Genomic DNA, 27,064 nt, shown 5'->3' with positions numbered 1-27,064 from the left:
AATATTACAATTTAAAAATATGAATTATAATAAATTAATCTAATATACTACTCTAGTTATTTTGGAGTTGGATTTTTGTACAGTTATACAAGAATAAGTTTATAGGAAATAAACAATACCAAAAAGCCTACTAATAGAATTAAGATGCACAACATAATTAAGAGCATATAGAACATTTTTCAACGTTAAATATACTAATTGAACGTCAACAACAAAAGAAAGCAGTGCCAATAATGTGATTAGGGAGTTTAACATTTATAAATTTTACATATGGCTTGATACACCTTTATCAATGATCTAAAAAAGATGATTAGAAGTAATAGATGAATAATTAACCATGGAATTATGAGCATGGATGACAAAATATAAATGATCTTTGTATTGTAGAAAAAATGCTAAATGATTTTATAATGCTTCTTTGAAAAATTAAAGTTACATTGACCAAAACTTTTTTCTAAGTTGACATTTGATGAAGCTCTATAAGAATCTACTTTAGCTAGACTAACAAATGGTTCGAAATTGGAAGAATTTCCTTTGTCTCTTGGTCTTTTATTATGTAGAAATCCATGAATGTAGAAGTATGTTTCAACATGTCTAATTTTTAACAATAGGTATAAAACTTGTTTCCTTACTCATTCTCTTTACCACCGTTATTCTTGGTTTTGATTGAAATTTCTTTGTTGAAAAAATTGTTTACTTTCATCTTCAAAAACTGCAAAGGTAACAATATTTGGATGTGACATTAAGAATTGTCAAGAAATTTTTGTTCATGTTGAAAAATGAGAGAATGTTTTGTTTTGTGCCTATCATTCAAAATGAAATTATGTGTACTTATCATTAAGGTCACACAAGACCTGGATGATAATTATATTTCCATTCTTTCTTTAATTTTGAAATAATTTCCTAGCAACACAATTGTTGAACATGTATAAAGAAAAAAAGTATAAATAAATATTTAACTCTTTTAACATGATCTTGAGATGATCTTAAAGCTTTTTTAGATGATCTTAAAGATCTATAATGTGAAACTTATCACAATGTGAAAAACAATCTTGAAGGTCATTTCATATTTCAAAAATTATGCCATGTCAACCCACATGATTAATTCATTGAAATCTCACATTAGAGACCAATTGAATTGGATTTAAAATTTATTTATGAAATAAACAAATATATTTGTATACTTTTTGTGATTTAAGAGATTAACGAGGATGAGAGATTGACGATGATTTGGTAAAATGAAGGTGGTAGAAGAGAATGAATGAGAGGAGAAATTACATTACATAGGATAGGAGGCGAGAAGGAGACAATCATCACGATGACAGGGGATTGATGTCATGTTTTTTTGTTTATGTTTTTGTTTATGTCTATGTTATGATTGCTGAAAGTGGATCCCACCCTGTATTCCCAAATGTCAGTCGGTCACACCCAACTAAGCCATCTTTCTTTTTTCTGCGCCTACGACTTCTCTTCTCTTTCCACATTCTCCATTCCTCCCTCACTCCAATCCAATGTCTATATATATATCCAAACCATGCTCACAACTCTCACACGCTCTTCCCTTCTTCGCCACCTTTCGCTTCTCGATTGCTTCAGCCATGTCAAACTCTCTCCATTCCTCTGCTTTCGTCACACCCAGATTGGTCCTCAAGAAGGTTCTCGCCAAATCTCAACACGAAGGCGACGGAGCCGTCGTTCGAAGAGGCATCGGAAGGTATGTATATTATCTTCTGCATTTCATCAATCACCTTTCTTCCATTCCAAAACTCCTCCCTCATTTTTCTTTTTCTATCAGGACTGAGTTGAAGAACTTGGATCCCTTCCTCATGTTGGATCATTTCTCAGGTACATACAATACACTTATTTTATTTGTCTTCGTGTGAAACCTTTTTCGACCAAGCTTGCTTTGGTTGACCTCTATCTCTCGTCAATGTTATCCAACATTACATTGCATTATATTACTGCAATTTTAACATCACCTTAAGTGTTTGACTTTGCAGTATCTCCTCCCGCAGGATTTCCCGATCACCCACACAGAGGTTTTGAAACTGTCACCTACATGTTAGAGGTATAGTTAATTACATTTATTTATACTCGAATTAAATTCAAGTTTTGGCCAACCCTATGTAACATGTTTTTTGTTTTTGGATTCCAGGGAGGTATTACTCACCAAGATTTTGCTGGGCATAAGGGTACAATCAGAGCTGGTGATGTTCAGGTATGGATATGAACTGGTTAATAATGGTGTTACTGAAAGGAGAGGATTAATTGGTTTGTTAGAAATTACAGAATATGTATATCTGGTTTTGTGTGCAGTGGATGACTGCAGGTAGGGGAATTATTCACTCCGAAATGCCCGCAGAAGCAAACAACAAGGGATTGCAATTATGGATCAATTTAGCCTCCAGAGACAAAATGTAACGTATAATATAACTGGTGAAATCAATCAATTGCCAAGTTTTGAACCATTTTTAACCGCTCTGGCGTTTGATTTTGATTCAGGATCGAGCCCAACTACCAAGAACTTCCGAGCGAGAACATTCCAACAGCAGAAAAAGATGGGGTTGAAGTGAGAGTGATAGCAGGAGAATCGATGGGAGTGCAATCCCCCGTGTACACACGAACTCCAACCATGTTTCTTGTTTTCTCCATGATGCCAGGGAGTGAGTGGCATCAGAGCATTCCAGAGTCGTGGAATTGCTTTGTTTATGTGATTGAAGGAGAAGGGGTTTTCGGGTGTACGAGTTCATCTCCATGTGTGGCACACCATGTGCTTGTTCTGAGTCTAGGTGATGGCCTTAGCGTATGGAACAACTCTTCAAAGCCTCTGAGATTTGTTGTGGTAGCAGGACAACCACTGAACGAACCAGTGACTCAGTATGGGCCTTTTGTGATGAACACGCAGTCTGAGATTGAGAAAACCCTTGAAGACTACCAATATGGAAGGAATGGTTTTGAGATGAGGAAGTATTGGAGGTCTCAATAGTACTGTAATTCAGAAAAAAATTTATCAGTGTCAGTGTCAATCTGATAGTGAAATCAAAGTGATGTGTATGTATTTATTTAGATCAAATAAAGAAGCCTGTGTTGTTTTCCTTCCCTATCATTTTCATTTCATGTGTCACTCACAGCCGTAGCTATCAAAGTAGTAGGAGCTGAATGAAAACAAATATTGCTTATTCTAGATCCCTTTTTTTTCATTTCTATGTACCAAAACATTCTAGAACATTAAAATTGCTGCTCAAGTCATGATGGTTATCAACTTATCTTCATTCCCCCCCCTCATTTTTCAATGTATCACTTTCTTTCTTGATATCTATCAATATTTGGGGTAGTTGAGATTATACAACATCTATGTTTTTAGGTTCATCTCTTATAAAATAATGAATTGCTGTGGAGTTTTCATTGATTTACAAAAGTTGGATTTCAGCACATAAATAAAATATCACTTTTGAAAAGGTTTTCCTCGAGAATTTGAGGAATGAAAAAGGTTTAGGTAATGGTTGGGGAGTGTGACAGAGATGGGTGGGGTGGTATTGCTTATTGGGTTCACGATTGTGTTAAGGTCCTCTCCACTCCACGATATCCCAATTTTAAGATTTTCTAATTAAACTCATCCTCACTTCATCCTAATTGTGGTGCCACATTGTTGAGTGGCACCTTCTCATGTCTGGTCTATAAAAATTACATTTTAAAAATAAATAAATGCCACTTCGACCCAACCACTAAACTTTACCCCTTGTATGAAAATTTACAAAATTGTGCTATTAGACATATTTTTATAAATTTTCATCGCATTGTCCTATTTTCTTAAATTCTATACTTTGAGTTGTGGTGGTATCTTACAACCCTACTCATCATTTTTCTTTTCAGAAACTGGGTTGTGGAAAATTTTGGATACGAGGATATTGCTTTGACGAACGAGGGAAGTTTTCATAGGTTTAATTTATAAGTAAATGTTACATTGAAGTTGTTTTACTAAGTCTTTGTCACTTCCCTTCTCATTATTTTTCATCCAAATTCCTAGGCAAATAATAAAGTTGATAGATATTCTTGTTGTAAGTTGTGATGCACCAGATATAGATACTTAAATTATATATATATATATATATATATATATATATATATATATATATATATATATATATATATATATATATATATATAACACATTAAATTTGAGTTCTACAAAGGCAAACGACATTAAAACTTATCTTAATAAATGTTGATTATATAATTTGTTTAGATATTAATTTTAAAGTAATTAAACTTAAATTAATTAATTAGAATCTCAACTACTTCAAAGTATAGATCAAGAATTCAAAACATGCTTAATTAGAATTAACATATTGTAAGGTTAAAACAAAACAAACAAGGTTTATAGTTTGAATTAAGTAATAAACAAGTATTACCTTTTTCTTTTAAACATAACTAAATCATCAATCTTAAAAAAATTCAATGTACTGATATTTTTTCCATGGACAAAAATAGAATTAGTTTTTAAAACTGATCTAAATGATTATTTGTAGTTAGTACTATATCCTTTATTATCTATGAATAATTTAATGTTTTTATTTTTCTTTGTTAAAGAAGGAATTTTTTGAAAAGATAAATAATATATAAGAAATTTCTTTTCTAATATAAATATGTACAAAAGTTCTAATAAATTTACTTTTGTTGTGTTAGGTATCACTTAATTTAGTATCCCTTACAAGAATGACGTGAATAAAATTAAAAGTAAGAGAAAATGCATTTTTCAAGATCAATAACCACATGCTTAATTGTTAAGAAACAAACCAATATATGCGTACCATTAACTTTAAATAAAACATTAATACATTTTTTTCTTCTAATTTTTTTCTCGACTTAATAGAGGAACAATAATGAGAAAAAGATAAAAATATATTTAAGATAACTACTTTTTTGAAAATAAACATAAAAAAGAGAGAAAAAATTATCAAAATTTATTATAATCTAAACTCATTTGAGAATGATTCTTTCAATCCATTTTACTTCAATACAAATATTTTTTTATACACATTCTCATATTTGTGAACTTTCTTTTAGTAAACAACCATAATATTTGATTTGTTACTGAGTTGTTAAATTTAAGCTTAGAGTTAGTTCACATTTTACATTTGTCTTTAAGGTGCTTGAATTTTTAACATTTATATTTGAACCATTGTGTTCAAAATTTCTATAAAAAGTTTTTATTGTGCAAATACAGGATGACTTATCTATCTTTAAAGAATACATGTGGTTGTAAAATCTTAGATAAACTACAAAAATAGAAGAGAAACTACCAAAATAGAAGTAAAACTAAACATGTTGTCAATAACTCGACATTGTTTTGGATAAAAAAAAAATGATGCATAACGTGTATCGGATACGACCTGTATCTGATATGCTGATACGCTAATTTTGAAAATAATAAGATACAACACGTGATATATACATATTAAAAACATACAAATTATTTAAAAAACATGAGAAATATATGATTATTCTCATGTGAATCCAAATTAAAATAAAATGTATTAAATATTTCTAACATAAAAATTTAGAAATTATTGTCATCATAAAAACATTATTGGTTTATATATTAAATACTACATTGATAAATATCAATAAAACATCATAAAGTATCATAGTAAAACATCCTAAAATATTGGATATAGAAACGTGTCAGACGCAACTACGTAAGATAAATTGAAGTGACATAGATTGAAGTATTAATGAATCATACATTGAAGTATAAAAACTATGCATTTGTATTTAATTCCTCTTCATCATTACTTGTTTCATTATTCATTATTAAATTGAAATTACAAAGTGTGATTTTAGTGTTTTAATATATTACTTCAAAATTTAACTGTATGTACATTTTTCATAAACTTAACAAATTATGCCTCACATTAAGTTCGAAATATCTTTCTTTGTACTCCTTTTAAGAGTATGAACATTTTTAAAATACAATTCAATAAACTTTTAATGTCTTTTTTTTTTTAGTTTCACACATATCGTAAATATTAATTTAAATTGGTTGATCTCAATAACATTCTATATTTAAAAAGCATTTTTAAATGTCATACAACTAATTCCTAATTGAAAAGTCAAATTATTGAAGTTCATACCATATTAAATACATAGAATAATAACACAATTGAAAATAAAACTTTGATAAGTTTAAATAAAGTGATTATATGAGTAGAACAGATTCTCATTTAAATAGAAGGGAATTCCTAATGAGTCTGCTACCTAATCTCAATACCCTCCTTAAAAGGGACATGAGGCCTTCAAATATTTAGGGATAATATATAATAAAATATTTTGGGATAATCATTAGCAGAAAAATTGGCAATCAAATTTGACCATTAGTCAATTCTAATTCATCAATACCTGTTGGATTGTTAGATTAGCAATGCAGTTGACTGTCAAAACTAGTTATCTAAACGTACATGTATTAAATAATTTTAGATTTCAAAGATAATTATAAATTTCAAACGACGACGACTATTCTAGAATCGAATATATAAACATTACTAGTTGATATAATTTTCAATATGTCAAGTCAGGAGATGTATGAACCATCATTTTTGCATCAAAGTATAACCAAGAGATGTATGAACCATCTTTTTTACATCACAATATGCAGGCAAAAGCTTTAAGCGTGTGGTTGAGTTCATATAAATGCAGTCTCTTTTTACGGTCATATAAATCACAAGTCATAGACTATATTCGTCAATTCAGAAGAATCTAATGAATTGAAGGCAACCAACTTCCAGGTACATTACTTGACCAAATCCAACCTCCCAATACATGTGTGATTCATTTGAGCTAAGAGACAAAACATGTCTACGCAGAATGGTATGAATTTAAGATTACATTTACAAGTTGCTTGCTTTTATTGCCAATTTGCCATTCACCAAGCAAATCAGCTGAAAAGGGAAGCCCTGGTGTTCTAAACAAACCCAAGTGCTAAACATCAGTCAAAAAAGAAAGACAAAGCAGTCGTAAATCATACCGATTCAAATGAAAACTAACCACGCCCAGTTCAGCTCAGCTAACCTGCAGGAAGAACAACCTTTGACCCAAGAATCGTGGAGAGCAGATAACATGAGGACTCAAAAAGACAAAAGAAGAAGAAGAAGAAGAAAAGAACCCATTACCAATAATCACACAGACGATAAATAAATAGATGTTCGCTTTCATTTGCTGCAAATCAAATTACAAGCTCCTTTTCTTTTACCCCCGATTATACAATTATACCCGTTTTGGTTTTCTTAAAATTGAAGACAACATTTTGGCTACTATATTTCTGTCTGTCTGACTGTCTTATAGTTGTAACAGATGAACAAGCTTTGAAATCATAGCGAGCGACCAAGGAAAAATCCAACCAACCCATTTAATTAATTAATAAAGCAACAAAAAAGAAATTGAGGTGAAGTGACAAAGCTGAGTTGTATGTGGTGCATTGCAGTGCAGATCATCTGGAACAGCAAGAAAAATAGGACTGATTTTGCTTGGATGTAGCAGGGCCATTGTTGACGAGGCTCACCCTGTTCACCGACAACTCTGCCTTGTAAGTATCGGAGTTGAGGACCTTCCTGCTCACGTTGTTGTATATCTCTCGAATAACCATCTCGAATGCCGTCTTCACGTTGGTGGAGTCCAACGCAGACGTTTCCATGAAAAACAATCCTTCCGCTTCCGCAAGGCTTTTCCCTTCCTCAACGCTCACCGACCTTATATTCTCCAAATCACATTTGTTCCCCACCAGCATCATGGCCACCGTCGTATCGCAATGAGCTGCATCAAATCACACCATACAATAAAATAGCTTCGTTAGCATCCATGAATGGCCTTTGCTCTCACAAAAAACACAACTTATTTTTTTACACTAAACTCCATTATTCATTTGCTCTCTCTCTCTCTCTCTCTCTCTCTATACATGCATGTATTTATCTAAGTACAATAGCTGTACTTGAGAAGATACCAACGTCTATTCTCTAATTACGAGTTTTTACTTTTATGATTGATTTCTTTGAATCTTTATGAAGAAGTATAGAGAGTGAGACGAAGCTACAAGAGAAGTTGCACAAGAGAATCGAGAAATTGAAAGGTGCTTCTAGGTTAGCCTGTGAAAAAGGTGATAACAGAGAAAAGTAGAGAGCAGAAGACAAGTATAAATAAAGAAGCGTAGGAGTGCACAAGAGGAGAATCAGATCGGCGAAGAGGAAGAAGACCAGATCTGGCAGTAGAAGGGAGAGAGAGAGAAAAAAAAGAGAGTACTTTTAAGCTCGTCTAGCCAGCGACCGACGCTGTCGAAGGTGGTTCGGCGGGAGATGTCGTAGACAATGAGAGCGCCGACAGCGCCGCGGTAGTAGGCGGAGGTAACGGCGCGGAATCGCTCTTGGCCGGCGGTGTCCCAAATCTGAGCCTTGACTTCCTTGGAATCGATCTCCAAGCACTGGGTCTGGAACTCGACGCCTATGGTGGCCTTGGAGTGCATATTGAACTCGTTGCGAGCGTAGCGGGAAAGGAGGTTGGATTTTCCGACCGCCGAGTCTCCGATTATGACGATCTTGAAGAGGTACTCTTCTCCCCCCTCGTCATCCGAACCCCACATTTTGGAACTCTATTTCCTCACTCCTCCTTCTCCGACCCTCCTCCAACTCCAACTCAGAGACAGAGGCAAAAGGAAAGGTTTAGTTTCGGAGACTGAATGCTTCGCTGTGATGATACTCCACACAACCTGGCATCCACAAGCTCCGTTACTCTACTCTCCTGCATTCATTGCCCTTCTTGTCCCACTCCTTTCATTTTTTTTTTAATAAAATTCAAATTATTATTATTATTATTATTATTATTATTATTATTATTATTATTATTATTATTATTATTATTATTACTGTTAACGCACTAACGCGTCCTAATCTAATTCATAGCATTATTATGATCGCTAACTATAATTAACTCCTGCTTTTATAATTCTCTTTCTTCTGTTTAATGCATTTTTGACTCGAATTTACATTTTTTATTATATTTTTTCTGTTTTGTGTCTTTGATATATTAATAAAGACTGATTTTAATATTTTAAATATATTTAAAAATTTATAACAAGTATATTTTAATATGAATAATGATATTTTAATCCATTTTTAACTCATTATTCTTATTTTAAATCATCACATTTTATCACTAAAAAAATTAAAATAAATAATCTAAAAATAATAAAAGTAATAGATTAAAATTGAATAAAAAAATAAATTAAAATATTATTATTCTTTTAATATTAAACTAAATACACTACACACAAATCCAGTAGAAGATTTGGGTTCTTTCACTCCTACTATTTTCATTTCTTTACTGTAAAGTAGTAGTTTCACGTTAAAAAATATTCGATTGTAACTTTTAAATTCAAGAGAAAAAAAGGACTAATTTAGTTTCGTGTGGCATGTGTTTAATTGAGTTCATTTAAAGGAATAATCATCTTCTTAACAATTTTATAACAAAAATAAATGATATTATTTTTGAAATAATCGGAACCTTGGATAGAAGATGATGACGTGGGGAAATGGGAAGAGAGAAAGAGGGAATAGGTAAGTTGCATGGGGTTGGCCGTATTGGATAAAGCTGAAATAAATGGTAGCCGTAGGATGGTAATTGCAAAGTTTTGGTGACGTTGAGAAACGGCGTCGTTTCGTTTAATTTAATAATTAATTAAAAATAGAATAGAAGACAAGTAAAGATGGAACGGTTGTTGTTTTAATCGGCGTTGGAGTGCAGTGGATGCAGTGAAGAGAGCCTCGAGGACTCTGTGACTTACCTTATTGAATTGAATTGAGTTGAGTTGAATCCCTGGTTCATGCAACGAACAAAACAATAAATCTTACAATTCTTTATCTGCTGCCAATGCAAACCAAAACGATGTCGCCTCCTCGCTTCCCTGTGTTGCTGTTACTGCTGTTTCTCATTGCCGCCGCCGCCGCCGCCGCCGCCGATAACGATGCCAAACGCGACGACCAGAGGGCTCCCAAGTCCCAATCCTGCAATAACCCCTTCCAATTGGTATTCTCTTTCCATCAATTATTCTTTTCTTACTTCCGTTCGATCTCCCGATTTTTCTTCTCTTCTACTCGTGCGAGTCGCTTCCACAATCCATCACAATTTTATATGATTTTCTTTATTCACTGGCTGGCTGCAGGTGAAGGTGGAGAACTGGATTGATGGCGTGGAAGGGAGTATTTATAATGGCGTCACTGCCAGATTTGGCTCTCTTTTGCCTGAGAAACCTGAAAACAGTGTCAGAACTCCTGCAATTTTCTCTAATCCTGTAGACTGCTGTTCCAATTCAACTTCTAAGGTTCTTTTCTTCCTCTTCCACCCTGCTTCTCTGCACCTACGATCTAATACATTTATGCCCTTGCTACGTGCCGATTTACAAACACACTTGATAAACTTTCTATCTAATAAGGGACCCCATCCATGTTCTATCTTCATGTTTCAAAATGTTTTTTGTTATTCTATTTTTACCCTCCAATAGCTGATAGTTAATGTGGTATATTGTTTTTCTCAAGAAACATACCCAGTGAGTTATGCATTCTTCTTTTTACAGTTGTCTGGATCAGTTGCTCTCTGTATGCGTGGGGGTTGTGACTTTACAGTCAAAGCTGAATTTGCACAGTCTGGAGGTGCTACTGGCATGTTGGTAATAAATGATGCAGAAGGTTTGTTTTAGTGCTTCACACACTATGAGACTTCCATACTCATTTTCAATCATTGGTAAAGTGAGTTGCAAATGTACTTTTTTATACTAAAGCATATTCAATTTATATGAAGATGCAGACAATTCTTGAGTGCATTTAATACGTAATGGAAAGATCAAATGAGTACTAAGTAGTAAAACAACTGGCATAAGCATGGGCAAAGTTACACGGCAGTTTTCACACTACTGCTCTCAGCTTTGAATATTCACTAAATGTTTTATCATACAATTTACTTATTGAATCATTGCTTTTGTTGCAATTAATGACTAGCAATGTTTTCTTTTTTCTGCTCTGGTCGATAAAGTTTTATATGATCGTATTTAGTGTAATATCAACTATTAATTTTTCCAGATCTCTTTGAGATGGTTTGCTCCAATAGCAGTGAGGCAAATATTTCAATTCCAGTTGTAATGATAACAAAGTCAGCAGGAGAAGGTCTCAACAATTCTTTAATATCTGGAAGGAAAGGTCAGGACTTCAATTCTTCAAACATCTTTTGGTACAATTGTTGTTTTAATATTAAGCCTTGTTTATCTATTAAACGATGCTGTATACTTCTAAGATGCAAATAATATATTTTTTTCTGTTTTTTCTTCTTTTTTGGCCATTGCAAAATGTGTATTTGAGTTCAATGGTGCTGCCTGTGACTATAGACCTGACTGGGCCTAGTGGGATATGTATTTTGCTCCTATGGAAGTAACTTTAATGGACTCCTAACAACTCACAATTATGTATTTTTTAATGGTTGTTAATACTAGATAATCAATTTTTAATGTTAAGAACCCATTTCTCATATAATATGCACATCTTATTTTAAAGGAACACCTCTTGTCCGGAGTAGATTCATTTCTTGAAGTTAAGGAATTCATTAAGAAACCACCATTGGAAATGCTCTTAGTAGCTCTTTTTTTTTATGCATTGCATTGAATGGTTTGAGCAAGAGTTGAACCTAAGCTTTTCCAGTGACAGATGGAGCATGCCACTGCTAAGCCAATGGTTCTTCTGAATGATTCTTGTACAGTAATTTGATATATTAACTTGCTTGGGAAAATGAATCTATGTTTTGTCCAAATCAAAGAACTGCACTGAGATATATTTTATTCATGTTAGATATTTATTTTTGTTTTTTCCCCACGGTTTAGAGTCTATTAGTATGTTATAAATGTCCAATTAATTCATTTGACCTTGAAACCTTAGCTGATCTCATTTTGTGGTTCATGGATTGTTTAAGTTTTAAAAATATTGATTAATACTAATAGTGCCACAATGTGTTATTTGAGTAAATAGGATGCGAAAGACAAACATGGTTTCGTTAATAAATAAGCTTATTCATCTAGATGTCAGGTTTATTTTCTAATTGACTTACAGATTGTTAATTTTGAGTTGTCTATTGCAGTTGAAATTTTGTTATATGCTCCACCTCGCCCACTTGTTGACTTCTCAGTTGCATTTTTGTGGTTGATGTCTGTCGGAACAATTGTATGCGCTTCTCTATGGTCGGATTTTACTTCTCCAGAGAAGTCTGATGAGCGCTATAATGAATTATGTCCCAAGGTTTTTTTTCCTTGCAACCCTATATTATCCATGAAGTTTGTTATACATAAATGTGCTTTTGTGATTCCTAAAAAAACACTTTTCTAAATGTGAGGACATACATTTGTCGAGAAAGAATCTACTAATATTTGAACAATGCTAAAATGGGAAATGTATAATCACAGTTTGACCTTAGCATGTGTATTGATCTACATTTGCTATTTCATTTTGTTTAGCCACTGATAATTTTATTAAGAGTGTGTTTTAAGATTTGCAAAATTGTTCCTGGGAATGAACTTATGAATGTAAAATTCCTGGATTTGTTATATGTTTTAAATTATTTTTGAGACATGGCTGATTCCTGTGAATGTGTCATCTTTATATTTTGCTTGGATTTTGTTTCCATGGCCGATTCTCATATTAACTAGGATAAACTACTTGATATGGTACTTAAGCCTTGAAATTCTCCCACTTAATGGACTAGTTTTTTACTAGTAGGTGAGTAAATCCATCAAAGAAAAAAAGCTACCATCGGGTCAGTGTCAATTGATTGAAAACCATCATGAACATAAATATGGGCCTTTAAAGGTAACAATGTTAGGAGTTCCACGTTGAGTAGAATAAACTACTTGATGTGGTACTTAAGCCTCGAGATGCTTTTACCAAATGGAGTCATCTGAGTTGTACTTATGTCCTATAGGTGGGCATATTCATTCCCTCGGGAAATGTTAGAAATTTCAACTTATCATACATCCGGCCATTAACTTCGATTCCCACTGGTGTTTTGTACTTCTATCAGTTGATTTTCTGTAAGCATTCCCATAAATGTTAAACTCTATCCAAACATGTTTAGTTTGATTTACTGAAGATAATATTCCTCATTATAATATTCCCAGGAATAAATAATACCACCTACCTTCTATGAACTTTACAATGGAGTATAAGAGTGTGCCTTCTTCCTTTTTGTTTACTGATACAATTTTTTTCACGTTTACTTTTAAGACATGTTCAAGTGTATTAATTTGTACCTATATGCTTCTTTTGTTAGGAATCTTCCATTGCTGAAACAGCCAGAGATGATTTTGACAAGGAAATTGTTCATATTGATTCAAAGGGTGCCATCATATTTGTCATAGCAGCATCTGCCTTTCTTGTACTATTGTTCTTCTTCATGTCATCTTGGTTTGTCTGGGTGCTTATTGTACTTTTCTGCATAGGTGGTGTTGAGGTAATGTAGCTCATTTACATGGATATTTGCTGTAGTTTAGTTCTCTTGCTAATTAGCCAAAAATCGTATTTCATGGTGTGCATGAAAAAGGAGGTATTGGTTCTGAATCTTCCATGTTGCAGTCTATAAATAAATTCAATTTTGAACTAGCAATTTGAGTCTTTGACACGTTTAGTAATCAGATTATACTGCATTAGTTTTGTTGATTACATACACAAGTTATTAAAAGGTAAGAGAAAAAAGGAAGAGAGTGAAAGTCTCTAGAGATAAAGAATTTAGGAGCACTAATACAAACATCGTTATCGTCATCAACATGTGAAATTTAAATCTCCAATATTCCTCTGTAAGTTATTTTTTTTTTTTGAATTTCAGGGTATGCACAATTGTATTGTAAGCCTGACTGTAAGGTACAACCCATGTCTCTTTGTTTTCTGGCCTGAAAGTGTGCTCTGTTTCCTCTGCATGCCATGGTTTCTGTTAATTTCTGTTTTTATTCTAATTTGAATGAGCAGAAAAGGCCAAAGTTGTGGTCAGAAGACAGTAACCGTACCTCTATTTGGGGAGACTTCTATTTTCTCACTGGTAGTATTGTTATTCTGTGTGGCATTTGCAATATTCTGGGCTGCTACGCGACAGGAGTCATATTCATGGATTGGCCAAGATATTCTTGTAAGTTTCATTTAGTACCGGCAGGACAGGTCTTTCTATTATTATTTCAGTTTCTAAATTCAATCTTACACTGTTAGAGATGCCTAGAATAAGAAATTTCCTTCTTTCTCAAAACTTGTCCATGAATACTGACTGTCTTTGGAAATCGGGAACGTTGTATGAAGAACTGCAGCAGAAATTGCAATGGCTTTAAGTCTTGGTCTTTCTTAGTGTTTATTTGTGGAAAATTCCTATTTCATTTTTTAAATATATTTAACTGAATTCATCTCAATATTTACATTGATCTGCTCAAATCCATATGTATTTATGTTAGAGAAATGACAAAAAAACATATATTCTTGGTATAACAGCCCCTCTAGTTTTGGAATGTTGTAACTATCAAGTAGTTTATTATGTTAACAAGCAGCTATCCATTTGACCATAGTTAACTACCCTAGTGGTTGGTAGTTCATAAACTATAAATACTCTTACTAATATTTCTTTTGAATTTCCTTTATTCCTAATCTTTATATTAGTTTTTCTCAAATAATTAAATAATATTTGTTTAAATCTGCACACAATGGTCAAATACTGAATTGGGATCGTGGTTGGTTCCACAGTGTGCTTTCTTAGATGTCAATCTAGAAGCTTGTTTATGTCAATTATTTTTGAAACCATTAGCTGATGATGATAAGATTGTGTGATCTTTCATTGTGTGCTATACACTTGAATTTTTGCTTTGTTCTTCACAGGGCATCTGTTTGATGATAACAGTCTTGCAGTTGGCTCGATTACCTAATATTAAGGTACCTGCATGGATTCTTTATCTCTGCAATCAATTTGTCTTGTATATTGGAACAGCTCTAATAGTTTCTTGTGCATGATATTATAGGTTGCCACGGTACTCCTTTGTTGTGCCTTTGTCTATGACATTTTTTGGGTATTCATATCTCCAGTGATATTCCACGAGAGTGTTATGATTGCAGTAAGTATTTACTTTCCTACTACTACTACTATTATAGTACTTTAACTTCTTTGTCTCAGCCACGTTAGCATCTTTAAAGTTAGAGTAATATAAGTACTTATTTTCTTTTACTTGATAAAAATAAAAGTTTCATAGAAGGAAGAAGAGAAAGTAGAAGCATTAAGTTACAGGATACATCATCTTCTGAAGAATATCAAGAGAAATAGTTTGAACACAAAAATTCAACGACCACTAGCTGATTAATCTCTTTCTCTCTATTATTATAATATATATATATATATATATATATATATATATATAAATAAATTAGCTACCCTATGAACACTTGTAGTTGTATATTTTTCAGAGGGACTTCTCTCTCTAATGTTGCTTTATTAAAAAGGAAGTGATAATTGTTGTGTTTTATAGATTTTTTATACTCTTACATGGACTTTAATTTCTAGGTTGCTCGAGGTGATAAGGCAGGTGGTGAGGCAATTCCAATGCTTTTAAGATTTCCTCGTCTTTTTGATCCCTGGGGAGGGTATGACATGATTGGGTTTGGGGATATTCTCTTTCCTGGGTTGCTTATTTCCTTTGCTCATAGGTACTTCACTCCTTATTTAGTCAACATCATATCGAAATGCTAGACTTGCAAAATTGAAGATGTACATTTGAATGAATACTGTCTATTTTTGCTCCCACAGAAAACAGAAACCAAAGAATAATGGCTATTTATTGAGTTATTTTGATGTTTCTTATCTCCATCATTTTTCTTCGCCCTGTTTGCATTCCACTGGGGAAGCTACTGTTTGGTTAAGTGAATCGTAGGCTTTGGAACTTGTACTCAGTTTACGAACTTGATATTTGCAATTTGATTGCACTTTGCCTGCTTCTGGCACCGTGTGATAACCAATCCTGTTATGGATATCAAAATCTAATCCTGTATTTCATGAAAATACATAGTATATTGGCAAATACTGCCACCTTTTATGCAAAAAGATTCATCAAGGTCTTATCAATGCTTAATACATGCAAACTTTTGACCTATGTACAAACATCTTTACCAAGGTCCTTAAAGGGAACAGAACAAATTCCAGTTATAACAAGTTTAGCATAATTTATGTGCATGCTTTAGCTTTCTTGGGCTTGCAGAACATCGGAAAGTTCATTTTTAATATTTATTTATGTACTTTATAGAAAAAAAAATGCTGTTTTAACATATGTATTCTGTATTTTGGTTGTCATAGATTTGACAAAGATAATGGGAGGGGAGCATCAAATGGATATTTTCTTTGGCTGGTAATTGGCTATGGCATTGGTGAGTTCTTTGTTTCATGTTTAGATTGAAAGACTCGTAAATTTATATCATAACTCTGGCTAAAACTGTGTTGCTTATGTTTTATTCATCTACATTCAATTCAAGGCCAAGTAATTTTAGGATTTATTCAAGTATTGATTGATTAGAGTTCAGAATTTAAGGTCTGTCGTACACTGCTTGAAAACTGAAACTTGCATATGCTTCCAGTCACAAGGAATCTAAAATAAGTTACCAATGCTGAAGATCCTAATTTGTGTGTCACATCACAACCTCGTTTCAATGCTTCTATGTCGTGACGGATAATCCTTTTCTGTTTTAGGCCTCGTTTTCACGTATTTGGGACTATATCTTATGAACGGAAATGGACAACCTGCTCTTCTCTACCTTGTTCCTTGTACACTAGGTAACTAGTTTTGTGCTGAGATTAGATGCGTAACTCGATATTTAAGTTAAACCTATCTGATTCCAATTGTTGTCTAATTAAATGAACAGGTGTCACTGTCATATTGGGATGTATAAGAGGTGAGTTGAAGAGCCTTTGGAATTATGGCACTGACCCATCATTGTCAACAGAGCATTCTGAAGTTTAAATGATTTCATAATTAATTAATCTTTTGAGGATTGAAGAAATTGACCTGCAACTCGGGAAATGTTCTCAGCATCTCAATGATATGGAATGAATGCAGAGGTCAGGAAAAACAGCAGGTGTACAGTACAGGCTCGTAAACTATCTTCTGTATTAATGATTGAATGCTTTTATGATTATGACTGCTTCATAGTTCACTTGTAAAAGGAATGATAAACAGATGGAAAAGTAGGTATAACAAATTTACCATCATATCGCCTCTGAAGATGCCATTGAACTTTCACCTTTTCAACTGCCACAGTGAATTCAAGAAGAATTTTTTATACTTTTTAAGTCCCACAAATTCAAGATTATATAACAAATGACAACTGTATTGTGCTCTAAAGGAATATATTAGAAAAAAGCTATTTACATAGTAAATGTTTACAAGAGGAATTTTGTAATTATAAAATGGTCTGATATTTGAATGTTATTTCAGGTTTCAAAACTGTACAGTCACCTTGGTCTAATTAATCTGGAGCCAGTAAAGAATATTAATATGTTTATTTCTCAAATTACATTCAATCATCATGTAATTAATGAAATCAAATTATTTAAAGAATGGGTAAGTTAAAATAAATATAAACATTGATTTAAAATTAAAAACAATGTGCGTTTTTTATTTTTCAAAATAACTGTTGTTAAATAAAACAATACCTTAACATGAATAAACAAATTTAAAACAAAATCCAAATGGAATCGTGGTACAACAAATGTCAATTTATAAGAAATGTATAAAATCTAAAATTGTTCTTTTATATATATATATGGCAGTGCAGGAAATTTCAAATTAAAACTACAAAATCAAGTCATATATTTATCCATTTAATTTATATGGCAGAGGATTCTCCAAAATTAAAAAGTTAAATGATTATTGTTAATGAAATTGAACATTTTGATTGGGGGAAATCACATGTGGGCTTATTGGGTCTACTTTGACAAAAAAATTTTGAATAAAGCTATCCTAAATGGTTAAACCGGAACTTAAGTTTTATTTCCATAGATCCCTCAATAATTGTTTTTTTTTTTGCTATATATACTGAAGACATTATTCTATCCATGAATTTATTTTCTTTGTTAGAAGTTCTGTTTAAATTTATGCATTAATTTTTACCGTTCATATTTCATAATCTACTTTGGATAAAATGGTTAGTCAATTTAGAAGAAGACAAATTATGGTTTTCTTAGTGATCAAATGTTGATTACTGTTCTTAAATCCTGATTCCATTCCCTGATAATTTGAAGATACACCACACAACACATGTTTTGAATAACTTAGTTTTTCCACCACTTTACTTGACTCTCCCATTGTTCTTTACAATGAGGTCTGAGTGTGAGTGGTAGAAAAGTTTGGATGGAGTAAAATATTTGAGTTGTGCATTTTGTTGCTAAAATAAAAAAAAAAAAAAAATTCGATCTCTTTTGGTACACTCACCTCTCCAACCCCCAGCTTCTTTGCCACCCCATATTCTGCCAACAACATCTTCACATGTCTTTGTTTGTAGTGAACACATTAAAAATTTCAACTCTCTTATTGCTCTTGGTCCTACCACTACACACTCACGGGTTCTTCTATGCACACTTTCTCACTATAAAATATTGTTCCCCTTCCCTTCCCACTCCCAATCATCACACAATTCCAAATGCTTTAATTTTGTAGAACCTTCTTCATCCTCACTCTTCTCTTTTCATCCATGGATCAATTTCTTATTTTTCTTCTTTTTGTCACATCTCTCTTCACTTCCCCTTTCGTGCTCATTGCTCAAACTCCAACTCCAATTATCTCTCACATCAGCGTAGTAGGAGCTGTTTATTGTGATACCTGCTCCACCAGCACTTTTTCTAAACACAGCTACTTCTTGCAAGGTAAGAAATTAATCAATCAGAGCAGAGATGAATGGTCCGTGAGTTTTGATTTTGCAATGCACTGTTTCATTGGATTTGTTCTAATTAACCTATCAATTAATCAGGTGTTGAAGTTCACATACAGTGCAGATTTAGAGCAACCTCACCAAAAACCAGCGAGCAGATAAGCTTCTCAGTGAACAGAACCACAGACCAAAATGGAGTGTACAAGTTGGAGATACCATCAGTGGATGGAGTTAACTGCATGGATGGTTCAGCAATTGTGTCTCTCTGCCAAGCATCTCTGATAAGTAGCTCCACTCCCACTTGCAATGTTCCTTTTCTCAAGAGCACAACACGCGAGATATCAGTCAAATCGAAACAAGACAACATGTGTGTGTACACCTTGAGTGGTCTCAGTTTCAAGCCACCTCAAAAGAACACTACCTTGTGTGGACATCATCAGAATGAGCAACTGTCTTCAGCAAAGTTCTTCTTCCCTTGGCCGCCGCAGCTACCACCGTTCCCTCCCCTTCCACCTTTTCCATCCTTTCCTTTTCCTCCATTGCCATTCCCAACCTCACCACCAATCCCTTCTCTGCCTTTCCCTTTCCCACAATATCGTCCAACCCCATCTGCATTTTCTCCACCTGCATTTAACTTAGGAGATCCTTCTACTTGGATCCCTCACATTCCTCCCTCACCTTCTCCTAATATACCACAACACCAAACTCCCTAAACTCCCAAGAACTCCCTACTCTTTTATTTATTTATTTATTTTTTATCAGCAATGGTGATTATGAGATGAATCCACAACCTCTTTAGTCTGCTCTTTCAAACCCTTAGAACCAACTTTATATCTTCTTTATTTATTCCTGTCATAATTACATTTGTATGGAAGCATGTGATTCCTGTCATAAACAACATGATATAGAAACTACAGTGCAATTCAGTAATTTTCCGAAACTTTATTGGGTGGTAGCACAACCCGGTCTGTGATGTCTTGTTCAGCTCACGTGTATGCTGTGCTGTGCTATTGAGTCAAAAAGTAAAGCAGGTCACAAGAGAATAATATGTGGATGGATGATCACAGAAAAGGGATCATAGGATTTTACTTCAATCAAGACATGTTGGTTCCTAGTGTAGTAACTTGATGTGCTGCTTTGTTTGATTAATTTATGTAAAGATATAATGTCATGGTTAATTCTTGTAAATTTTCGATTCAATAACAGAAAAAACAAAAATGGAAGTGTTTGTGTTTTTCCAGGCAGAGTAACTAACCATATTGATTTGATTGTACATCTCATAGATTATCTTAGGTTCAAAGATAATCTCCTGCCATAGGTTTCTGTGAAAACAGAATTTTTAAGGTAGTTAAGGTTAAGAACCAGAAACCATACAAACACAAAGTTGCATTATGTGTAAAAATTGTGTCATCACTATTATATATAGCTTTTAGTTTAGAATTAGGTGTTTGATCCTATAAGAATGACAAAACTAAGTCTGACAAACATAATCTACTACCAAAGGATATCAATTTGTACTTCCAAATTCTAAGTTTGCTATGAAATTTCTATGTGATAGGCTTCCATGTCATCATCTTCTTGGGATTTATCCCAATAAGTAATCCCAAGTATTAAAGGGGAATTTGAGAATAGTACACTTCAAAATGTTAGCATATGTTGTCCTCCGACATTTTTAAAACCTTATTCAACATCTTTTATGTTTTGAAAAATCATTAGCAACATGTTTTCTTTTTCTTTCATATACGCTAGATTAGACATCTTTGTCTTTTCCTTGTCTCTAGGCAACCTGGTATAATATGCAGAAATTTAACGACCAAACTTATGACATATTTTTCCTTATATATGTCATGATTCTTTCATTTGTTTTTATCTTGAATTTGATCATTATGACTTTAGATTTTGTTATCCAAATCTTTAGCACTTTGTTTCTATCGTCCTTAGCTTCTACCTCTATGTCCTCTAACATTATTGTATTACCATAAGCTTTCAATGCTTGCTTCCACAGCTTCTGATTATTTAATCTTTTTGTTCTTTCACCAACCATCAACTTTACAATCATCAAGTGAAAGATCATCGATATCTTTGGATTCTTCTATAACACATACAACAAAATTAAAATAATTAATTCTTCAGACTTCATCTGATTGTTCAAACCCAGCACGAAAAGCATAAAGTTGTTGCCTCTTTGCTCATGCATATTCTTGAGTGTTTCTTTGTTGAGAAGGTTTTCCAAAACATATGGATCAATGACTTAAAATAAATAATTTTTTTTTGGGAAATGTTATAACTTCAGTGCATTTAATTTCTTTCTGTTGTTCATGAAAATACTACTATATACACGACAGTTTATTCAATTACCTATCAGTACTTCTCGGATCTTAGAAATTTTTTCATCAACATACACCAATGATTATACTGCTCATCAAAATAAGGAATTGTTACTTACACAAAAAATCCTTTTGATGTTACGAAGGAAGTCGCATAAAGGAAGAACTTTAAATACTAAAATTAAAATTTTTTCTCATTTGAAATTACTTGGTTATATATGCTAAGACAATTGATCATTAAGTCCACTAACCAAAAACAAAAATAAGCAATTCAAAAATTAATTTGATATTTTAGTATACTAACTATATAATTATTAAACACTATTTTCCTAATCATTAAACTATTAATAACTTAATTTATTAAATTAAAACAAAACGAATAAGCTTTTCTAACCTCATTTGGTAATCCCCATCCCATAAATTATTCTTTTCACAAGAAATCAAATTATTGATGTTTTCTTTTATTTATTATAATTGTTTTTATTTCCTGATATTATTTTGATAACATTCGTGGTGCACATCAATGGAGCTATACTACTAAGTTGTTTGAATTGACCCCACCAATAATCACTCTTACACAAATGAATTTATTTAATCCACATTTTATCCAAGTTTAGCACGAATATATTTGCTAATTCATGAGCATCTGTATTTCATTTCCTTTACACATGTATTTCCTTTTCTAATGGATGGATTTAGTTTTATAAAATTTAGTCAATTAGATTATTTGATATCATTTTATGATCCTACAATAAAATTATTGAATAATAACTAATTTTAATAACAAAAAATAGTTAATCTGTAAAATGATTAATTTAGATATCAATTTATAAAAATTATTCATAACTAAAATAATTTCAAAAAATCATAAATAATATCTAAATTGGTAACTAAAATAGTTTTTATCATGAATTGATTAATTACATTAATTATTAAGATTATGACTATCAAATAAATTGGTCTATAAACATATTTGTAACCATTATTTCATAAAATTTTTTTTAAGGAATAATTCAAATTTCACTTAAAGTCAGATCTATATTTTTTGATAAATCTAAAATTTCCAAGTTGAAAACTACAAACCTAGCCATGTGTTTTTCGGTAGGAGTTTTGAATTGTTGCATTGCATATGTGATTATATTGTAGGGTTGAAAAAAATAATCAGTAAGTTTTGTCTTTCTTTTTCCTTTTTCCAAAATGTTGGTTTGAGTGAGAAAATCTTCGGCATGCAATGCATCCATAATCAGTGTGAAAATAATATATGTATAGAACTATATTTTTATTTTCAATTTATTTAAATAATCCTTAAATTCTTTGCAAATAACACTAAATAAAAAGAAATATCTAAAAGTCAGTATTAAATATTTGCTATCGATAAAAATATATTATTTACAAAAAGAGCGATATCATTTGCATTTCAAAACTCTCTTGACAACTCTATATATATAAACAATAGTTTTTTATTTTCATACTTTTAAAGTTGATTTTATTGCTTTTCTACCCTATTGAGTTGTGAATTCAATTATATTTTGTCATATTTATTAACATTAAATGTCAACTAATATAGAGATCAAAGTCTTACGATTTACAAAATATATAAACAATTAAATTAAGCAATTAAAACTTAAAAATCACGAGTCAACACTTCAGTTTCACAACATTGTAAATCAAAATACGTATCCCTATGTTGTTGGACATGAACCTAAAGGACAAATAAAAGTTATATAATTTAAAAATATGAGAAGTCAAAATTGAAGAACTAAAAAATAGAGAGATAAAATTAATATCTATAATTTAAAAAAAGTGTTGAGGATGAAAATAACATGTCAAAAATTGGATTTGATGGAAACAATTAATGTACAGGTGGGATGGGTTAGAGGAAGAAGGATAAATTAATAGACATATTTACATCATTGCACGTTTTATAATCTTATCTTAATAATAAAATAACAACTATTAAGAACTATCCCCAATCCTAATATTAATCTTAATCTCATATATATCTATATCACGCCTCCCTCAATTTATATTTAATTTAACACACACTCACAAATGTACAAAATTTATGATTAAAATACTACACACACACACACACTCACTAATATGCTTTATGCAACTACGCTTATTTTAAACATACCTAAATCTCATACATCATGTCAAATAAATAATTACTAGTCAAATATTATTTTGGTCTCTATAACTTGAATGCATGTTGGTCATATTATATGTTAAATGTTATTTACAATTCTTAAATGAAACTCATTTCTCTTTTATATTAAGTATTTTTAGATATATTTAATTAGAACGAAAAACATTTACTTTTATATTCTGTAAATTTAAAATTTACTTCAGTTTTAGGATATGATAAGAAAAGTAGTCACTTATTATAATAAAATTTTTTAATCAGAAATTAGACTATATTCTCCAAGAGGTATGAAATGATGACAATGATATTATTCTATACAACTATTGTATACATATTTTTATTGAATAATTTAATTTATATTTTAATTGTATATCTGAATTTAATGTTTTTTTATTAAAAAAATTGTGGAGTAATTTTTTCATTTAAAATGTGTTGGGAAAACGTTTTTATTTTTCATCTTCCAAATGCAAATGCAAATTATGAGATGTGACTTTTCAATTGTCAACATCAGAAATGGTGTACAAATTAAGTCCACTATCGTCATAATCATAATCATAATCGCAATTAAGCTGTGAAAAAGTCAACAGTTTTGTGCTGTGCCTCCTATTAAATAAATAAAATATTATTATTATTATTATTATTATTATTATTATTATTTGATACGTCAAAGCTTCACAAAATACAAAATGAATATGACCTTCTTATCTCCGTTCCACCGCCCAATACAGACATCCATCATGCTTGTTTTCTTTTAATATCATCAAATGCTAATATTAATATTTAATATAATTAAATTTGTTTAGACCAAATACTTCCAAATAACATCGATGTGAGCACCAGAAGTCCTAAAATAATATAATAAATAACATTAATATAGTGAATTTAATTCTTCATTAAATATAGTACTAAATGTACTTCAATGTTAAATTTCATCACCGTGATAATATGTTGTAATTGATAATGGAACCTATACGTACTCCATTAATTAGTTGTAGACACAGTTGATACGAAAGAAAAGTGTATACATTTTTAAAATACTATTAAACCGTATCATGTCGTTTATATACAATATTAACACTGAAAAATATACCTTTTTATTTGTGTTTATTTCAATACAGATTCAATTTATTTATAGTGTTTCTTTAATTTTTTATTAACATTTCATTACATTAGGGTAAACTATGACTTGTATTATATTATAGTTTATTCCTGTCTGACAACACTATCACCATATATTCGAATAACCTTTTAGTGGTTTTTATGCTTGATATGTAGAAAATGAGTGTTGAATTGGACAAATGATAACTAAATTAATTACAGATAACGAATATAACTCTACAGAGAGATTTATAATAAAATAAATGTAAAAGGAAAAGAAAAAAAATATTTTACCTTCGAGGTAGGAATTAAATTTATATATGTTAGACTAAAAGAAAATAAAAATAAAGAATTAAATTTCTCTGTAGCTGACCCATGAAAAGTACTGGTTGAATGAAATTTGCAACAATAATGAGTGAGGTTTAGAAAAAAAAAAAAGATGAACAGTAATAATTGATTATGTTTAATTTGAAAAAAGTTGGTTGCACACAGATTAACAGTGTAAGGCAATGCAATGCAAGCCGTAAGCCACTAATTACTAATTGTGGTATATGTATATTATAAGTGTTCAAAATATTGTAAAATATCTTAAGAAGCATTTTTCACTGTCCCTGATTCCAATATAATAAATAATGTGTTAAAAACATTATAAAAGTTTTATGGATTAAAATTAACTTTTTTAGGTGTATAAAAAATTACTTTAGAGAGAATAGAAAATTTTAGATTTGAATTTAAACTGTACATCAAAATTCTAGCATCATGAATAGATCCATCTTAGCCCCATAATGCAAAATGCAAATGTAAAACAAAATGTTACAATCACATAAAATTTTAGTATATTGAGTAATTTAATCACAATTAACTTTAAAAATAATCACTTTTTCCAAATTTTTTCTTAAAATTTGAAGGTACGATTTTTCTAAATATATATATATATATATATATATATATATATATATATATATATATATATATATATATATATATATATATATATCACCTTTCAACTTTTTCTTTAGAATATCAGATAATTAAAAAATTGTAGTTATTACATAGATGCAAACATTATGAGTATAAAAAATTATTAATACAAGATAACAACAACTTATATACCTATTTAGAATCAAGAAAAGAAAATACATTTATTTTCAAAATATAGTGATACATGGTAATATATGTATAAATCATCATCATAACAACAAGTTGCTTTTTGCTAGTTCTTATTCATAAAGAACAGCAATTGTGGATACTAGAAGATAAAGAAGAACAAAAACCTTTCCAAAACATGATATTCATTTTTATTTTATTTTTTATGAAACTCCTATGTATAGATCTTTAAAGTGTAATTTATGGTTTGAGCGTTGATTGGAGTGTTGAGTAAGTAGTTTTCCCTAAATAAAATTAAAGAACCCAGGCATATATATATATATAAGAAGAAGCAAATACATAGATAGATATATAGGATGATCGATTACAGTATTATTATTGAGGAGGTAAAGGAAGTTGAGAAGAGGTTTATGGTTTGACGGAGGAAGAACGAAGAAGACGATAAGCGGAGGGAGAGCGGTTAAGACAGACACAACCAGCAGAAGCTTTACGAGTTAGTTTCTGTTGCTCCTCTTCTTCTTCTTCTTTAGAATACTCCATTTCCATCAACACCTTGTAGAAGATATCAACGTGGCAGGGAAGAGCCAAAGGACCTTGGCTGCTGTACCCATACTCGGATTCTGCTTCTTCCAGGAGAATCTTGAACAAAGGATGATTAGCGTACTCGGTCTTGATCACGAACCTCTGCATTTGTGGTCCGACGTAGACGGAGAAGCAACCTTCGGGTGCCACACCAACGTTGCTGCTGTTCTTCTTTGGTCCCTTGCGGCTGGGCCAGGATCTGCTCCTCATCATCATCACGCTGCTTCTGCCTCGTCCTATCCACTTGCATCGCTCCCACGTTTTGGTGATCAGCCCTTTTCCCACCTTCTTTTTCACCACCATCCCATCATCCACTTCACTCATCTCCGAATCGATTCACACACAATACTAAATATATAGCAATTAATGAGGGAAAATATGGGAACAGAAAGTCAACCCCTGTCGTAAACCAAATAAAACATCGCCTTATTCCTTGGCCTCATTGTGTTGCTCATGTGCGTCCGATGAGAGCAGAAAATTAATGTCGGAACAAGTTTTGACGGTAAGACATGAGCATGAAAAGATATCAAATCAGAGGAAAATAAGGGTCGGAAGATAAGAGATGAAGAAGCCGCAGCAGCAGCAGCCACCACCTATATACACTCACGCTGTATATTTGTCAACGCCACAATTTCTTTCCTCCAATTATTATATTATTGCTTACACTGACACGAAGGGTCTACTTTCTATGCACCAAATAACTTAATTAACTCTTCGTTTTTTCTTCCCTTCAATTTCTACCTTAACGTGTAAGGACATGTAATGTATCACACGTCAACCTAATACATTTCTCTATTAATTGTTAATTTTTTTTTTTACTCCCCAGTTCGATCTTTCATTCTATT

The 27,064-nt window shown here is 31.8% G+C and overlaps 5 protein-coding genes across 6 annotated transcripts; 3 read left to right on the top strand and 2 right to left on the bottom strand.

Moving 5' to 3' along the window:
- Window positions 1-1,430: 1,430 nt before the first annotated feature.
- LOC114183293 (pirin-like protein) lies at window positions 1,431-3,258 on the top strand. Of its 2 annotated transcripts, none has more exons than XM_028070263.1 (6): window positions 1,431-1,714; window positions 1,796-1,845; window positions 2,016-2,068; window positions 2,156-2,218; window positions 2,317-2,417; window positions 2,503-3,258. In XM_028070263.1, exons 1-6 carry the CDS (start codon window positions 1,512-1,514, stop codon window positions 2,984-2,986), a joined length of 954 nt encoding a protein of 317 aa, XP_027926064.1. In that variant the 5' UTR covers window positions 1,431-1,511; the 3' UTR covers window positions 2,987-3,258. The 2 variants fall into 2 exon arrangements, with proteins under 2 accessions (XP_027926064.1, XP_027926063.1); XM_028070262.1 differs by having other exon boundaries at window positions 1,432-1,714; window positions 2,001-2,068.
- Window positions 3,259-7,152: 3,894 nt separating this feature from the next.
- Window positions 7,153-8,812, bottom strand: LOC114185603 (ras-related protein RABA5e-like). The gene is made up of 2 exons (XM_028073436.1): window positions 8,293-8,812; window positions 7,153-7,809 (listed from the first exon to the last, which is right to left on the bottom strand). Exons 1-2 carry the CDS (start codon window positions 8,627-8,629, stop codon window positions 7,487-7,489), a joined length of 660 nt encoding a protein of 219 aa, XP_027929237.1. The 5' UTR covers window positions 8,630-8,812; the 3' UTR covers window positions 7,153-7,486.
- A 946-nt stretch (window positions 8,813-9,758) lies between these two features.
- On the top strand, window positions 9,759-17,386 carry LOC114185252 (signal peptide peptidase-like 2). Its single transcript, XM_028072873.1, has 14 exons — window positions 9,759-10,071; window positions 10,208-10,366; window positions 10,619-10,730; window positions 11,121-11,237; window positions 12,166-12,323; window positions 13,351-13,530; window positions 13,903-13,937; window positions 14,043-14,199; window positions 14,931-14,984; window positions 15,071-15,163; window positions 15,607-15,749; window positions 16,393-16,463; window positions 16,783-16,866; window positions 16,956-17,386. Exons 1-14 carry the CDS (start codon window positions 9,916-9,918, stop codon window positions 17,051-17,053), a joined length of 1,617 nt encoding a protein of 538 aa, XP_027928674.1. The 5' UTR covers window positions 9,759-9,915; the 3' UTR covers window positions 17,054-17,386.
- A 1,301-nt stretch (window positions 17,387-18,687) lies between these two features.
- Window positions 18,688-20,195, top strand: LOC114183551 (sulfated surface glycoprotein 185). Its single transcript, XM_028070609.1, has 2 exons — window positions 18,688-18,954; window positions 19,059-20,195. The coding sequence occupies exons 1-2, from the start codon at window positions 18,783-18,785 to the stop codon at window positions 19,670-19,672; spliced, it is 786 nt and encodes a 261-aa protein (XP_027926410.1). The 5' UTR covers window positions 18,688-18,782; the 3' UTR covers window positions 19,673-20,195.
- A 5,731-nt stretch (window positions 20,196-25,926) lies between these two features.
- LOC114183914 (auxin-responsive protein SAUR41) lies at window positions 25,927-26,855 on the bottom strand. Its single transcript, XM_028071095.1, has one exon. The coding sequence runs from the start codon at window positions 26,541-26,543 to the stop codon at window positions 26,046-26,048; it is 498 nt and encodes a 165-aa protein (XP_027926896.1). The 5' UTR covers window positions 26,544-26,855; the 3' UTR covers window positions 25,927-26,045.
- Window positions 26,856-27,064: the final 209 nt, after the last annotated feature.

The sequence above is a fragment of the Vigna unguiculata genome, chromosome 5 (assembly GCF_004118075.2).
Source record: "Vigna unguiculata cultivar IT97K-499-35 chromosome 5, ASM411807v1, whole genome shotgun sequence".
NCBI lineage: Eukaryota > Viridiplantae > Streptophyta > Magnoliopsida > Fabales > Fabaceae > Vigna > Vigna unguiculata.
The sequence above is the reverse complement of the archived record's forward strand: the minus strand, read 5'-3'. Positions and strand labels throughout refer to the sequence as shown.